Source organism: Cavia porcellus, unplaced genomic scaffold, assembly GCF_034190915.1.
Source record: "Cavia porcellus strain 051 isolate PalLab524CR breed Dunkin Hartley unplaced genomic scaffold, mCavPor4.1 scaffold_12, whole genome shotgun sequence".
In the NCBI taxonomy this organism is placed as follows: domain Eukaryota; kingdom Metazoa; phylum Chordata; class Mammalia; order Rodentia; family Caviidae; genus Cavia; species Cavia porcellus.
In genome coordinates this window covers 11,949,688-11,966,752 of record NW_026947495.1, presented here as the reverse complement: position 1 = coordinate 11,966,752, position 17,065 = coordinate 11,949,688, and the positions used below count along the sequence as shown (strand labels likewise).

Below are 17,065 nucleotides of genomic sequence, written 5' to 3'. Positions count from 1 at the left end.
AGGTACTTATGAACTAGGTTTCCAAGATTCTGCCTCCCCTATTATAGTAGAGTTGCTACATTTTCCCGAAGCCTAGGCATCACTGAGACCACGTTCTAGTTTGAAAGGAGCAGGAGAGCAGGGCTGAGGGCTTTGAATGTCCAAACAAGATGCCTTAAAAGTCACAACCAGGGCTGGAGTGGAAAACTATGGACTGCAGCACTAACAGCCACAGTTACCACATCTTGTGCCCACGCTGTGTGCCAGGTACAGTCCTAAGAAAATCATCAGGATTAAAATGTAACTAACCTGATGATGGGCATGGTACAATGAAAAATTGCTTTGGGAAGGATGACTCTAGAGTATGCTCTTAAAGTCCAATTTTCTGCTTCTCTTTGAGGTCAGGCCTTCTCATGAAAGGAAGCAATTCAAAATTGTATGTCACTTGAAATTCTCTATAGGTGATTGCTGTACTAAGGATAGCTTTCTGTTACTGCTTAATGGCTGCGCAGGTAGTGACCTAGGGTGATGTTCGTCTTCTGACATTTCTTTAATTTATACTGGCAATTGATGATGGTGTTAAATAAGTACTTATTTCCTGGGCTAAGTGTTAAGGGAAAAGGGACAGTGACACAGTATAGAGGAGGGAAAGCTGTGGCACATGAAAATTGCAGTTACTCACAGAAGGCTGCCTTCTCTTCAAATTCATTTTATAATTAAGTCTATACTTATTTCAGACCTAGAAAACTGTTATGTAATAATGGAAAATGTAAGAATATATTCAATAGGGCAACTTAGTAAGAAATTCTGCCTCTGAAGTCAGATTCTACTTAGTATCTGGGAAACCCAGAGGACATTTTTATTCACACTTATTGAAATTCTTCTCACTCATAAAGTAGGGATAATGATGTATTTTTCCTACGATGGTTTGCAAGGCTAAAATGAGAGAATGCATATGTGTTAGTCAGCTTTCTCAATGCTGAGACAAAACACCGGACACCAGGAACTGAGAAGAGGAAATGAATATTGGACTTCTGAGTGTTCAGTCTATGGTTGGCTGGCTCTGACACAGACATGCAGGAAAGGCGTGTGGAGGCAGCAGAGAGGAGGGAGAACATGGGAACAAGCACCCATTCTTCCAGGACACTGTCCAGTGACTGGTCTCCTCCAGCTGGGCCCCACCTCCTTACCCGTCTCTGTTATAAACTCATCAGTGGATTCATCCAGTGATGCTTGTAGAGCCTTCTATGGTTCCATCACCTTCCGGATTCCCTACTTCTCAACACATAAGACTTTGGGGGCAAGTTTTAGGTTAGAATCATAACATCATAGTTTGTGTTTGGCATGACACCTGATAATCGAATTTGTGTAGTGAAGTCTTGGAGAGAGGCACTTAAACGTTCTTGACTTCATTTTGTTTTTTAGCTATGGGAATGATATAAACAATTATATTAAGTTCATTAAACATGGACGAGGGCGCTGGATTTCCCAGCAGATAAGGCTCCTGCCTGAATAAGTGGAGCTGCTTACTAACCCTATGTCTGCAGAAACAGAGGAATGCACAGCTGAACCAGAGTAGATCTTGGGAAACTCAGAGCTACTATACACACACACACGAGTGGTTATCAAACATAGGACATAGGGGCCCAGGTCCTTGTTCTATTTCTGAATGTTCAAATTAAGGATCACCTAAGAGTATGCAGAACATGTGTACCTCAGTGTTTTGTGGTTGTTTCTATTACTAGTGATGTCAGTGCTGCAGGGACTTAGAAGGATGTTCTTCCTGCATACACTGATTCAAAATAGTTCCTGCCATTCATTCCGTGTGTCATTCACACAACAATGGCTGCCTTCATCCTCCTTCCTGTTTCTCTGTGTGGTTCCAGCTCCCTCGGAGATCACATTTGCCATTGATGTTGGGAATGGCCCTGTAGAGCTTGTCGTCCGGTCTCTTTCTCCACTGAATGACAACCAATGGCATTACGTTCGGGCAGAGAGGAGCCTCAAAGAGACCTCACTCCAGGTGGACAGCCTTCCCCGGAGCACCAGGGAGACCTCTGAGGAGGGCCACTTCCGCCTGCAGCTGAACAGCCAGCTGTTTGTAGGTATGGTACATTTTTAAGACATACTTTGTGCTGAAAACCCTAGAAGGCCACTCAGCGACCAGGCCCAGGAACAACTGCTCTTATTTTAGAACTGAGAAATGACTAACATATGCCTTTATTTACAAACATAGATTCCATTCTGCAAGTTCTTCCTTTTGGGCTTCCTTAGCCGTAGTCCCAACACTTGTGCTCCCCCTTCATAAATTTTGAACTGCTTTCCTGACTCTGTGCATTTTCTTTTTGTACATATTATGTTTGGATGTTTAGGGAAAGCTTGTTTTTCATAATTACATTCAAAATCTTCGCTTCAGAAAAGGATATAGCATCTGGCTATACACTGCAGTGGGTATAGACTCCAAGTCAGAGGGCCACCTTGCCAGCAATGTAGTGTCATGAAACAGTAGAATTCACTCAAAGGACCTTCCAATGTCAGCAATATGGTTGGGGAAAGACTGGTATTTTTAAACTGGGCTTTCCCTGATTACACAGCATCACTTAGATAGCTACTTTCTGCACGTACAGAAGAGTAACCTTGGTCCCTGGACAGGCATCTCTTTACTGGTCTTTTCCCCTCTGCAGTTGAGAATAACCTGAAATACACTGTTCGTGTGAACGGGCAGCTTGTCTCTGAAGTAGCATCAGTAGAATTTGATTTTATTTCTGTATCCTTCCTTTCCTTCTTCATATTCGTGGTGATTAAGCATCTGGCATGGGTTAGGCAGTCTTGTTCAGTCAAGATGATTTAAAGATGAATTCAGAAATTTCAGTTTTTCAAGAAGCTAGTGGTCAGGTGTGTGTGTGTGTGTGTGTGTGTGTGTGTGTGTGTGTGTGTGGTGCCCTGTGCTCACATATGACAGACAATTTCAGATATATCAGGTAATTTCCTGGACTGATGCAAAGACATTTTTGCAGTTGTAATTTTTGATACTGGGTTGAAGGAAGCTTGTAAAGTTTTAAATAGAAAACAGAGCTTTAAACTAATTAGAGCTATTGTAACAGTTGAAAGTCCAAGAATATGCATAGCACTGAAAATTACAGAATACAGATCAGGGATGTAAGTGAGTGACAGAATATGACAATATGCTGGAGCCTGATTTTTGTCTTTTCTTTTCTCTTCCTCCTCTCTACTTCCCTTCCTTTGCCTTTCTTCCCTCCCTTTCTTTCCTTTCAGTTTCTTTCTTTCTTTCTTTCTTTCTTTCTTTCTTTCTTTCTTTCTTTCTTTCTTTCTTATTAGATTTCACAAGTTACAGTCCAGACTGGACTCATTAGTAATTAAAAATTACTTTGTTAGCACTAAAAAGCATTAATTAGTAATTAAAAACCATCCTCTCTAAAAGCAGATGTTATATTTGCTTAAGTTCAGAAAAATAAATTCTTCAACTTTTGAAAGTTAACTTTGAGAAGTCACTGAAAGCCTCATGTAATAGATGTCACATGCCTTCATAACTCTTCTCTTCTTCTGCCATGTTTCCCATGTCAAGCAGAAGTTAAAAGTGACCAGAATATTTTATGATTGTAGTACATTTACTTAATTAACAACTCGTATAGTTGATATAATTTACAACTAAAATACTTTTTAAAACATAGTGTTATTTTAATTCTACTTAAATCTCACAAATTATTTTCTGAGGAAGCTTCCTGGTCATCCCTAACATAACTTTTTTTGTGGAATCAATTCATTTTTGCAATTTTCATAAATTATATTTCATGCTAAATTTTAGTTTTCTTCATGCATTATTAATGAATCTTTCTGGCTGAAGAGATTTATAAAGTTTGAATAATTCTTTTACCCTCTCATGCAAATTTCATGTAGGAATGAGATTAATATGGGGTTCAATATAAACTTTGTGGAAGTCAAAAGAGAAGGCAGGCAGCTGTACTTTGTGGTGAGTTTTTATTTCTACCATTTCTGTTAAATTGACCACAAATACCCTGAGCTGCAGGGGCATATTGATGGGTCTGGAGGAGATGCCTTGTGGATCTGGAAGCAAGGTCAGCGCAGAGAAAACACCTGCTCCTGTTCTGTTTCTCTCCAATAAGTTGCATCTCAGATGTTATTATCCTTTATTGGACTTGTCTTAATGTACTTGAAGATAAAAGCATGTTGCTGGAGGTCATATGAGCCTGCTGGTGAAAATTTCATTGTTGAGTACTTGGTGGTACATGTATTTAAAAATGTCAGGCCCCAAAACAAAGAAAAAACAATTCATAACATTTCTATTTTATATAATTCAGTTATTCAGCACATAAATAAATAAATAAGCTCTACACAGTTATAGTAGTCCAAATGAAGAACTGCATTCTTCATGATTTGGAAACTTAAATATGCTGGATATTTATGTTTGCTAGGCAGGAAGAGGTATCATTGCTGTTGGCTAGGACAAACTGAGTACATATAACATGAATATTAATTTGGGTATGTCTGCCTGGTTATCTTTAGTCTCTGAAGAATCACTCAGTCAAAACAGACTACCATTCAGCATTGTAATTATCAGAACACCCCCTCAGTATTGCACTCAGATTGCATTGTGGGAAATATAGTGTGGCTCTAGACACTGCCTTGTCATTGAAACATTGTGACAAGTTGAGGTGTGGATGCATGAGTCAATGTATGCTTGATTCCCAAAATCCAGCAAATTTTCAGGCTGTTGTAGCACTACATTAGGTACATTTGCATCCATACCATTGCACAGGCTGAATTTTTTTTAATACAGCAGGAAAAATTTCCCCATTGTGGACCTTTCTAAGTGTATGCTGCAAGTGGTGACAGTTCTACCATTGCAGCTGTTGTGCTGTCACAGCTCTGCTTGGCTCCTGATTGTGTGTCTACTAATATGAAAATGAGACAAGATAAATCAAGAAGCCACCACACACTGCTTAAAGTGAAGGGTTTTGAATATGTATATATTCCAGGCTTGTGACTACAAACCATGATATTTTGGTTTAAAAACTTAGGAGCCGCAGTTCACTGTTGTCTATCTACAGATGACAACAAGGAATAGTAACTCATCTTTCCAGACCTGAAGATCTGCTACCTCCATGTATTAGAAGCAACAACCATGCCTCTTCCTATGCTCCATGCATTAGGAGCAACAACCATGCCTCTTCCTATGCTCCATGCATTAGGAGCAACAACCATGCCTTTTCCTATGCCCAGGCTTGTATAACAGCAAGGACAGTGTCTCATTCTTTATACATTTTGTATAAAATCTTTCCAAATACACTGCAAGTATAGAGGAGAAGTTTGTGAAAATGTGTGTGTCTAAGTCTCCTTTAATGACTTTATTTCCTTCTCCTTTTTCTTCCATGGACCAATTTTCTTCCCTCCAGCTCAACTGTTCTATTGGTGTTAAAATAAACTGCAATAATACCAAACTTATAATCCCTTAAGAAGATATTATAGCAACTTGATAAAAATAAAAGCCTAAGAGTTTCCAAAAATGCATCTTCAGTTTCTATGAGAGTATGTAATCACTAATCTCTGATATCCATGATGAACGTGTGGATAACATAGTGTGTGTGGTTTTGTTCTGAGGCACATCATGAACTCACATTCAGTGGCATTGTCCAGCCTCACAGATGAGCGCCTGCTGCTTGTGCTCTAATGAGGAGCTTCCTTTTGAGCTCAGGGAGGTTTCTGGAGGGTGGCTGTCCTGATGCAAGCAGTAGAGTCCCCCACTGGAGGACATGGTGTGTTACCCTGCACTCTGCTCTCACTGGGGACAGCTGCAGCATCATATTTTGTCCTATTTAGTAGGTGAAGCACTGAACAGTGACACCTGGCATTATGCCAATGGAGAAGCAAAGAGTAAGCCAATCTTTGTCTTATCAACATTTTACCAGTTTCTGAGTATTATAATTTGACAAAAAGGTAATTATTTTAAAAGTAATATATCAAGTATAACTGAATCAGGGGCTGGGGATTTAGCTCAGCAGCATAAGCAAGCAGGCAGTCGTGAGTTCGATCCCTGGTACCGATAAAAAGGAAAAAGACAAAAAAAAAAAAAAAAGTATAACTGAATCATTTGTCTCAGAAGAAAATGGCATATGGCTTTAGATGTTCCTGGTAATGATTACATACAGGAATTTGTTCTATTTAGTTTAAGAACTTGGTGAGAGACACTTTCCTTGAGAACTTCAGCTAGCTTCTGCATAACAAAACAAAATCCTAGAAACACAATAGTCACTCAATAAATGATTCTTTACTAATACCGGGAAAATAAAAATGTTGGCAGCTTGACATGGTAAAATAGTGGTCATGAGAGTCTGGGGAGAGAAAGAGATCAGTTAAAGGATACGTAATTACATTTATTTATTGTCTTTTTGAGACGGGGTCTCATTGTGTAATTCAGACTAGCCTTAAACTTATTATGTAGCCCAGGCTGCTGTCAAATTCACAGTGATTCTCCTACCTCTGCCTCCAGAGGGCTGGATTTACAGATGTGTACCATCAGACCTGGCCATAATTGCATTTAGATTAGAGGAATACATTCTAGTGCTCTTTGAGAGAACAGAGTGTCTATAGTTAAAAATAATATTTTGTATATTTTAAGCTAGCTAGAAAAGTAGAATTTGAATTTTATCAACACAATGAAAAAAATTTGAAATGCTAGAAATGCTAATTTCCCTGATTTGATCATTATATATTGTGTACATATAGCAAAATATCACATACTTCCCATGAATATATGATTGTGTACTAACTAAAACATTTGAAAATATTTCTTCAATTAAAAATAATGATGAAGCACCTGATTCTCCTTTTAATACTTACCCCTGTAATACCACTGAATCATAAAATTAAATCCTTTTAGCTTGCTAAGTCTTTACAGAGTATTGGTAATATTTTTATATTCAAAGAAGTGAGTAATCAAATCTCATTTCTGCAAAAAATTATTTCTTCTTTAAAGAATTGAGAATTGAAAGTATTTAATGAAGTTTAATGGCCCATTTTAGTGGATTTTGTGCCTTAATATTCAAAAAACAATTCTAAAATGTTTAACTAAAACCTACTCATATTTGAAGCTCATTTCATTATATATTGTCTCTGTTGATTGATATTGAATAACTGGAGCAGAACAGTTTTCTTGTTTTGCTTGATTTCCATTTAGTTATTTATTTTTTGGTAGAAAAACATATCAGGAATAACACTGTATTTCTGTCATTGTTTGTTTCATTCCCCCCCCCAAGGAGAGTATAGTACATACTCACGTAGAGAGTATAGTGTATAGTTATATACCATATACTTATTTTTTAATGCAGCCCAAGAAGCTAGTCTTCTGAGAGTTAGGAAACACAAATTCAATAGTATAAATAATAATTTTATTATTTGGGGACATGCGGTTTTCACCATTTATAACAACACAAAAAATCCTTAGAATATCACTATTGCATTTAGGAGTATAATTGCTCAGAGACACTCAAGTCAGATTTCTCCAGCAGATGAAACATGTTTCCTGTACATTTAGGCCCCACTCTGAGGAGGGCAGAGAAGGGAGAATTCAGATGTCCATTTCCCACAGCCCAGGTGCCCCCAATATGACCAGGACATGCTGAGCAGCAGCACAGGAAACCTCAGGCTGGGTACGAGCAAACCCAGGCTGCAGATGCTGCAAGACTGCTCGCCAGTCAGCGAGCCCAGCTTCTGAGCCCATTCAATTTCTCTAAGTCTCTGGCAACACTTTGCTGACTTGGAGGAGGCATGGGGAATCCTTTGAGGAGAGCAGTGGCTGGTAGATAGGTGAAAACATCCACAAAATGTTACTGACAGATTGTACTCTATTCTCATCTTGTTAGCAAGTTTCTTCTGATCATGAGAGAAAGAGATGAAGGTAAAGCTTCTGCAGTAAGAAAGGTTGTTTTGTAGAAGGGAAGGAGATCCATGTATGAGTTCAGCTTCTCCCTTCTTCACCCTGGTGCTGCTAAGGAGCAAGGACTGTGATCCAGGCTCGGTCCACTCTGTAGAGACCCTTAGACACCTACAGTATGGTCTGAGAAACTTTGCCCAGGGTCCTCTTCAGGGACTCCGCTTGGACTAAGAGGAATCCTGACCAAGGTTATGTCCTGCCCAAGAGACTCCCTATCAGTGTCCAGCAGAGGCCAGGAGAGAAAGCAGGAGGGCTCTGATGGATTCTTAGAGCCTGACACTCCCAGGGGGTGTGGTAAGCTGTGTTCATGTGTGTGTGGCCACCTCTCCCTTCTCACTCCTGCTTGCTTTTTCTCCATTCCCTAAGTGTAGTTCCCAGGTAACCTTCTAAACAAACACCCCACTCCCTTAACTCCATCTCTGGGCCTGCACCCTAGAGACCCAAATCTGAGACAGAATCAGAAGGGTTTTTCTGTTTTGGTTTTGGTGCAGCCTATATACAAACATTTTAAAACTTGAATTAATTTTATTATGTGAAAATCATTGTTATGTGGCCTCCTCTCCCACTTTCCTTGAAAAATTTTTAAATAAATGTGTCATTTTCATCAAGTTTGCTTCATTTTTTTTCATTACCTTCTGAAGGCCCCATCCCTCTAATTAAAATGAATCTACTCCCACACCTCATGTCCCAGGAAGATGCCACATCATTTATGATACAGATTTCTTGTGACTCCTATTAAATCCTTCTCTTGGGGGATCTTTTCTGCATCACCCCCCACATTTCTGTGATCACACTGATCACACTTCTCTGTGATGGTTTAATTTTTACATCTCTCCTTTCTACTGATTTCCTTACAAAAAGATACATTTTTAAAATTGAATTTTATATCTTCTGGGCTTAGTGTAGTTTCACTGATACACAATATTTTGTGTTCAATAAATATCTAATTCAGAAAAGTTAATGAACACTAAGCTCCAAATTCTGACCATTCCACAATAGCTTTATGGAAACTCATTGTCCTTTTTGGGGCCTCAGTCATTCCATCTGACCTCTGAGCTTAATAATAATCATTACAAGTGAAGTCCAAGAATAGCATGAGGCGATGAGCATGACCTTATTTCATTTAGGATTCCTGTTCCTGGTAAGGCTTCTAAATATGGGCACATGCGACCATTCCAAGTGGGAATTGATTTGTGACCCATCTCACTGGAATAATGAGGTACCCTTTCTGGAAATGGGGGTGCCTTAGCATTTATAAGAGACACTTATGATGATTCCAGGAAGACAGATCCTTCCCTATACTGCATTTTACCTCTTTTTCTCACCATTCTACAGAACGATCCCCCTGTGTCAGGTACCTGACGTGCAAATCTCTCAAATGCTGAGACCTTTTGAGACAGGATGGGTTATAGCTATGATCACCTCAACAACTCTCTCTGAAGTGAAAGGGATTTTCAAAATCACATTTTGAAGCTGGATTGGTTCACCTGCAGAGATATTATTACCAGATCACATTGTTGCTAACATTTTTTGTTTGAGAAAGAAAATAGGGAATTGCGTCTACTCTGGTAGTGAAGACAAGAACCCAGACCAGAAAGAGATACCCTCTTCACTTGTGACTCAAGGATACCATTGGTTTCATGGCATAATCTCAAAGTTGACCACATCCATCACACATCTGTGGCAGCAGCAAAGCAGTCACAGTTCCCTCTCAGCTTTTGACCTTCTTTTGGGATGACTGAGAATAAATCAGCAGCATGAAGACAGATTTTTTTTTTTTATCAAAGAAATTTTCTTAAAAATGTATCCTTCATTTTCCCAGGAATTGCCCTTTTTGTAGCCTGCTTTTTCATTCAAAGATTATTTTAAAGACCATTGACTTCTTCAGTTGTGTTTGCATCATTTTCAAGGAGCAAAAGGTTAATTCACCTTTCCCTTCTGCCTGCTCTGTGTCTTTCTTGCTCTTTATTTATAGTTGGCTTCTACTGCTGTTAATTCAATAAATATTTTTGGAGGCCATGTTCTGTTATCAGTCCTGGATCATTCAAGAGAACATGGAGATGAGTAAAGGACCTCTGCTTTTTAAGGAGTGCTGGCTAAGCAGGGAGATGCTTTGGTGTTCTAAGCAGGTCCTATATGCTGTCATCTTTGAGGTGGATATTCAAAGTAGTAGGAAGTGGGTAAGACAAACCTGTTCTTAACTGTGCAGAAACATATTTGATATTCTATTTCTCCTACAAGAAGTAATGCTTTCCTGACTGTTTTCTTCTCCTAATATTGGGGAAAGAGTATAAAATTTAGTCTGTGAGAGAGTCAAATCTTATAAGGCAGCCTGGATTTGTGTATATGCTTAGCTCATAGGAATCAAATGTCTGATTTACCCAGTCACTTGTTTATTCAGGTCTCTGAAAGTATAACTGAGGCCTGGATGTCCTAGTTCCTCAGAGATGCTGTGCTTCCGTGCCCTGCTTTTTGCTGGGCGGGCCCACAGCAAGGCCTTCAGAGAGCCTCAAGACCTTGCATTCCCTCCCAGCACATGCATGATGCTGGCACTCCCAGTTGTCCTGGAGTAGCTACTTGAACCTCCTCTTTATAATGAGGCCAGATAATCTTCCATTTTCCACGCCCCACCTTGAACCTTTACACCAAAACTTACATGGTCAAGGATTCTTTCCTCGCTCTCTTTTATTTTCCACCTCAATGCTACCTAGAAAAGTAAATTCATCAATAAGTGGTTTTAATGGCTACTGTTAAGATAGGATTGTGAACCAAAACAAGATTTAAACAATGGAGCATACATTAAATCCTAAAGCTTTGTGTCCAACACCTGGGGCAAGCAGTAGAGAGATAGGAACTTCTAATGCTTTGGGTGACCCCACCCCTAGGACTTTGCTGGCTGTAGCTCAAATGGCCATTTTCTTAGGCTCACTTCTCTCCCTCACTGTGGATTCCTTCAGCAAAAGACTCATATTCCTATATCTGCAGCTTCCAGGGCTCTCCATTGCACTTTGGCTTCATGCTGACAGCTCCCTTCTTCCTCCTCTCAGGAACACATCATCTCGCCTCCCAGGCCTTCCTTTGGGTGGAAGCCTCCATGACCCATAACTCTTGCATTCTGCATGTCTGTAAAACCAGCATCATGGAGATGATGCCAAAGTCTTTCACAAGCTCAAGCAGTAGTCAGATCCCCTTGAGTCAAGACTAAAGAGGTCTTTAGTACTTGGATGGCTGAAAACTAGAAAATGATTCTCAGAGAATCATTTTTGCTAGAAAGCTGTCTAAAGCAGAAGGCCCAGGGGCTGTCTTTTCAAATGGAAACTTTACAGTTCTGTATTATTGAACTTGAAAACCATAGTGTCACTGATTCCTAAAATGGTATTATGCCATCTTTCCTATTGTCTTAATGCAAAATACTTAACTTCTTTTTTTTTTCCTTTTTCCTTTTTATCAGTACCAGGGATCAAACTCATGACTGCCTGCTTGCAAGGCAGGTGCTTACCTCCAAAGCTTCAACTTTTCAGATGCTTTCTTTCTCATAAAACTGCAGACTTTTTACATCTGCGTTTTGCTACTGCTTTTCACTGTTGATCTACTTAAAAGCAATCAATAGTATCCATGCCACCACTCAAATGTTGGGTGCTTTGAAATTTCCTCTGCCAGATTAATTAGTCTACTTTCTTCATATAAGTCTCAAGCAAAGTTTTGGGATCTGGGGAAATGAAGCCAATTATATTTTAACACACATACCCTCTACACCAACTGCCAATGGATTTCTTGTTTCCAACTGAAAGCTCTTGAACTTGGCCTTTACTCTCCACATACCTATCACCATTTTGACCTTCTGAGCTTTGACCAAAATGACCCCAATATCTGCTTCTTCATCTTACAAAACCTAATCATCTCGAGCAGTCATCTCCAATCCCATTGCGTTCTGCCCTTGCAAATTATTTCTAAACACTTCTGGACCTGTGGTCATGAATAGTCTTACCAACAACCCCCCTTCCGTACCAGATTTCTTTATTAGTCATTTTCCTGGTTCTGAAGCAAAATACTTGACACCTGCAACTTAAAGATGGAGAGATTTATTGGGATCACTGTATTCAGAAAATTCTGTCTATATTCATTGTCACCAAGGCAGAAAGGCATGGTAGAAGGGGCTGACAGAGGAATACTACTCACCATATGTCAGCCAGGAAACAGAGAAAGAAATGAGACAGGGAGAAGTACATCTCATTCCAGGTCACACATCTCCAGTGATCCAATTCCAATGAGGCTCTAACAGCAAGTCAGTAACAGGTCCCCAAGGTCTAATTGCCTTCCAGCAACACAGGATATCTGGGAATATTTTGCATTGAACAAGAATGGGAGAAGCAATCTCCAAATTCCACCCATCCTGATTGTGAAGTGGTGAGTGGGTGGGAAGAGTCAGGATTCAGGCAGAGGTGCAGGTGCTGTATCAAGTGCATGGCTTTTAAGCGTAGAAAGAAGCAGAGGAATCTGGAGGAGCAAATGCATAAGGCTGTGTTGGTGGAACAGAGCTGTATGTGAGGAAGAAAAACAAAGACTGCAGTTGTATTTCTGTGGAGAATTTATGTTTTAAAAAATGTGTACACCTCATGTAACACTCTACGGGTAGTAGTTAATATCACCACAAATATGTAGAGAACAAGCAATTATTCTGGTTCAGTGTGCGTGTGTGTATGTGTGTGTGTGTGTGTGTGTGTGCACGCGTGTGTGTGATGGGGAAATATGAACATTTCCTTTAGTCTGCATATTCCTTTCAATGAAGAGTAAAAGAATCTAATATTTAGATTTTCTACTTTGTAAAGAACATAACAGAGCCAGAAGAAGGTTGAGATTTATTGCTTTGTGCAGTTTTGCTGCAGAAAGTCTCACAGCATCACTTTGTTTGTTGGCAACTAGAAGTAACGTGTTCCTTTATTCAGGGGAGTTCTTACCAGACACTGCATGTCTCACACCTCAAGGAATACAATTGTGCCAGGGAAATCACCTCAGTCACCTTTTGCTGTTTATAAATTTGTTAACTAAATCACATGCAAGGCAAGGCGCAATAGATCTTACATTCTCCACCTCAGCTAAAATAAAATGACACTAACAAGACACATGAAGAGTTATTCCAATGCATAACAGGGAATGATTATGAAATAAGGAAGGGAAAATTTTTACTATATAAATCCTACCCTTTTTAGTCTACGCAATCTTGGGAGAGAAATAATGAACCTTCTTGTATGAACTGCTGCATGTGTAATTGATTTATCTTGTGATTAAAAGGAGATTTGCTTGCCAAAATTGAAACAGGCAGAAGAATGAAATTTGGAGTTGGCCTCTTGGCCTGCTTGGGTGTCACTTATCAAAACTGAAATACAGTGGAGTTTCATCATAGAAGAAGAGGAAACTAGATTCATGCCCCAAGAGTGTTTTGTCTCAGTGTTTGAATGCAGATAGCAAATTTCATGTGTGCATTTACTGGCATAATATCCTAATGTGCTTTGGAGAAGTCAAGCACCTGCCCTGCGTGGCATATCTCCAGCCCTCTTCATGCTTAGTTAGCTCCTTGCCTCGCAGCTGCTGTATTACTTAATCGTCTTTTAACTTATGACTTTATTTCTTTTCAGCTTTATTTCTCTTTCTTTTCTGATCTAATTATTTGCTAAACCAAGATGTGATACATTTGTAACATGAGGGGCTGGAAATGAATGGGTCTTAGGAGGTCCCGGCTAGCCACATAGAAGATACAGAAAACAAATGACAAATGACCCTGAGCAGAGTGTTTTTCTATTCACCATCTCTCCTGGTCTTTTCTTTAAGTCCACATGGTAGACCTCAAAGAGTTGCATATGTTATCCACTTAGCATAGGCAAGTGGGTCCTTAAATTCATGAATTTGAAATGAAATGCCTGTTATTTAAGGACAGACCAGACCTCTATTTCCTCTAGGCTCTTGGCAAATTTCTAGCACCAAACAAATGCCTCTTTATTTAACTTTGTTTCCTGGTTTGCTGTTCCTTAACACACATACTATCTTATAGCAGAAAATTCACCAGGCAGAATCCTAGATTTTCAGTGGGAAGCAAAACACTTAAAAACTTTGAATCTGCCCTGCTATTTGGAAATTTCCAAGGAGTATAAATCTCTGAAATTGTCAAAATGAACTCTCAATGAAAAGTTAAGTTACAGTCCTATTCCACATTCTAGGCAGAAAACTTGTGTTTTACAAACAATTTGAGTTGTTAAGTTTGAGGACCTATGTCTCTATCATCTATCTGTCTGTCTATCTATCTATCTATCTATCTATCTATCTATCTATCTGTCTACCTGTTTCTTGCCATTTTTGAGGACTCAAGAGGTAGGATAAAGGAAACAACAATAATTGATCACAAACAATTCCATGATCTTAACTAAGCCCTTCTGTAAACATGGGAAATTGATTTATTCTTAAGTTACAGAGCAAGTAGCTGAAGGTTAGGTGATTCCATAGTTAATTTGGCTAATCAGTGCATGACAAAATATTTAACTTCATGTCAAGGAAGCCCCAAATTCCACCTTCTTTCCAGGTGCATCAGCTGCATAAGCATTAAGAAGTATGTTATAGTTTTTATACATGCTGCACTGACAGCTTGCTACTGAATTTTTCACAAGTAGTTTCACTCTGTGTCTTCTGTTGTGCATAAAAGTCTTCTGTGGACTATGTGAAATCCATCTTATTTCACTTGAAGTCTTTCTATAAACCTGTAGAGGAGAGAATCCAAACTCTGTGCAGTCAGGTGCAAGGCCCTGGCACCATACTTGGGGTACATCCTGGCTAGCCACACAAGTTCCAGAGGATCCTAGCTCAGCAGCCTAGCTGATGAGTCCTTGAGATTTTGAGCTTTGCCCATCACAGTGCAGGGTCCAATGCTGTACTCCAGAGGTGCATCCTAGCTAACTATGTGGGACCCAGAGGATCTGAACTTTGTCCAGCCAGATTCAAGACCCTGGTAACACACTCTGAGGGTGCATGCTGACTAGCTGCACCAGTCCAGAGGATTCAAACTCCATCCAGCCAAGAGCAAGACTTCAGTATCATACTCCTTGGGTGGGTCCTGGCTAGGCACACAGTCCTAGAGGATCTGAACTTTTCCAAGTTTGCAGCCACAGCACAATCCATCTAGCCAGCCACACAAGTCACAGAGGTACTGATCCCTGCCCAGCTCAGAGCTCCAGAGCCATCCATCAGGGAGTAACCAACCTAGCTAACAGGTCTTGGAGATTTCAAGCTCTGCTTCACAGCACAAGACCCTGCCACTATAGATTGGGGGTGCACCCTGGCTAGTCAGGTTTTGGAGGATCTGAGTTCTGCCCAGCCCAGAATCCCAATGCAGTTCATCAGGAGCACTTGGCCAGCCATGCAGGTCCCAGAGGAAAATGACAAAATGAATGAGCAAGATGCAAGTCTTAGACCTCTAACCAACTGCAAATAAACCTAAGAGGCAATGGCATGGAACACATTGAAAATCACACAACTGAGCTTTCTTAAATGATAACAACTAAAGTAGAGAAACAACTCTATGAATATATACAGGAACTCAGATTAGAAATAATCTCTAAGTTAAAAATATGACAGATACTATGAAAGAAATGTTGAGTATATCTGAAGAAGTTGTATAAAAATAGAGGAACATAAGATAATGATGCAAACCAATGAACAATATAAGACACAATTAGACAGAATTAGAATGCATGAAACAGATTCAAAGAGATATACAAGAACTTAAAAATTCTACTCAACAAAGCCACTTGACTGAAACAGACTCTCCAACCTTGAAGCAGGATAAAAGCTAATTGTCATGGAAAGAAAAGATATCTTAAAAATAGCAAGGAACGAGAAAACAAAATTCAACAGTGGCAAAATGATCCAAAGAGAAACAATATACAACTGATAGGTGTCAACGAAGAAGCAGAAGTCAACACAGATGACATAAGAAGATTATTTACAGAAATAATAGCAGAAGTATCAGGGATTTAGCTCAGTGGCATAAATGCCTGCCTAGCAAGCACAAGGTTGTGAGTTCAATCGTTGGTACCGAAAAAAAAAAAAAAAAAAAAAGAAATAATAGCAGAAAATTTTGCAAGCATGGGAAGATAACTTTTATACGAATAAATGAGGCACATAGAACCCAAATTAGCCATTCCCAAAATAAATCTTCACTCAAATATACAATAATTAAGATCTCAGAAATTCTGCACCAGAACAGAATACCAAAAGCTGTCAGAGAAAAGAAACAGATTTCCTATGAAGGAAACACTATCAGAATCACAGCAGACTTCTCAACACAAACCATCAAGTCAAGAAGATCTTGCAGTTAAGTGGCTGAAGTCCTGAAAGAAAACAGCTTCCAACTCAGACTGATGTACCCAGAAAAACTAGCTTTCAAAATGGATAGAGAAATAACATGATAAAGAACAACTGAAGAAATTCATGACCCCAAATCAGCACTATAAAGAGTACTGAAAGATACTACAATTCTAAGAACAGCAGAAGGAAACCACGAAAGAGGAAACATTTAAACAGAGGGGAAAAGTGGAGAACCAACAACAGAAAGATAACATGACAAAGACATATTGGTTTTTATGTGCTACATTCATCAATAAAAATGGCGTCAACTTACCAATAAAAATAAATAAGCTGACAAAGTGAATTAAACAAACAAAATCCAACCATATGCTGTATATAAGAAATATGTTTAACTCAAAAGTAAATTCATAGACTAAAAGTCAGAGGATGGAAAACAATACTCCATGCCACAGGAACCCACAAAAAAGTGGAAATGGCTAGTCCATCTGCAGACAATGTGAACTTCAAGGATGATCAAAAGAGATAAAGAAGGTCAGTACATACTTGTTAGGGGAAAACTTCAAGAGGAAGAAAATACAATCATAAATATATATGCACCAAATATAGCAGTGCCCAACTCTGTAAGATAAATGTTCATAGAAATGAAAAATCAAACAAGCAATAATACAATTATAATGGGGGATGTTAACACTCCATTGTCACAAAGAGACAGATAAGCCAAACAAAAACAACAAAGAAATAACAGAACTGAATCCAACT

At 39.2% G+C, this 17,065-nt stretch overlaps 1 protein-coding gene across 3 annotated transcripts in view; it reads left to right on the top strand.

Moving 5' to 3' along the window:
* The window catches only part of Cntnap5 (contactin associated protein family member 5), a 779,115-nt gene that overhangs the window by 635,733 nt on the left and 126,317 nt on the right, over positions 1 to 17,065 (top strand). For all 3 annotated transcript variants that reach the window (XM_063258867.1, XM_063258866.1, XM_063258868.1), the window contains one exon: positions 1,866 to 2,084. In XM_063258867.1, coding sequence (XP_063114937.1) covers positions 1,866 to 2,084 — 219 coding nt within the window. The remainder of the gene's footprint in view (positions 1 to 1,865; positions 2,085 to 17,065) is intronic.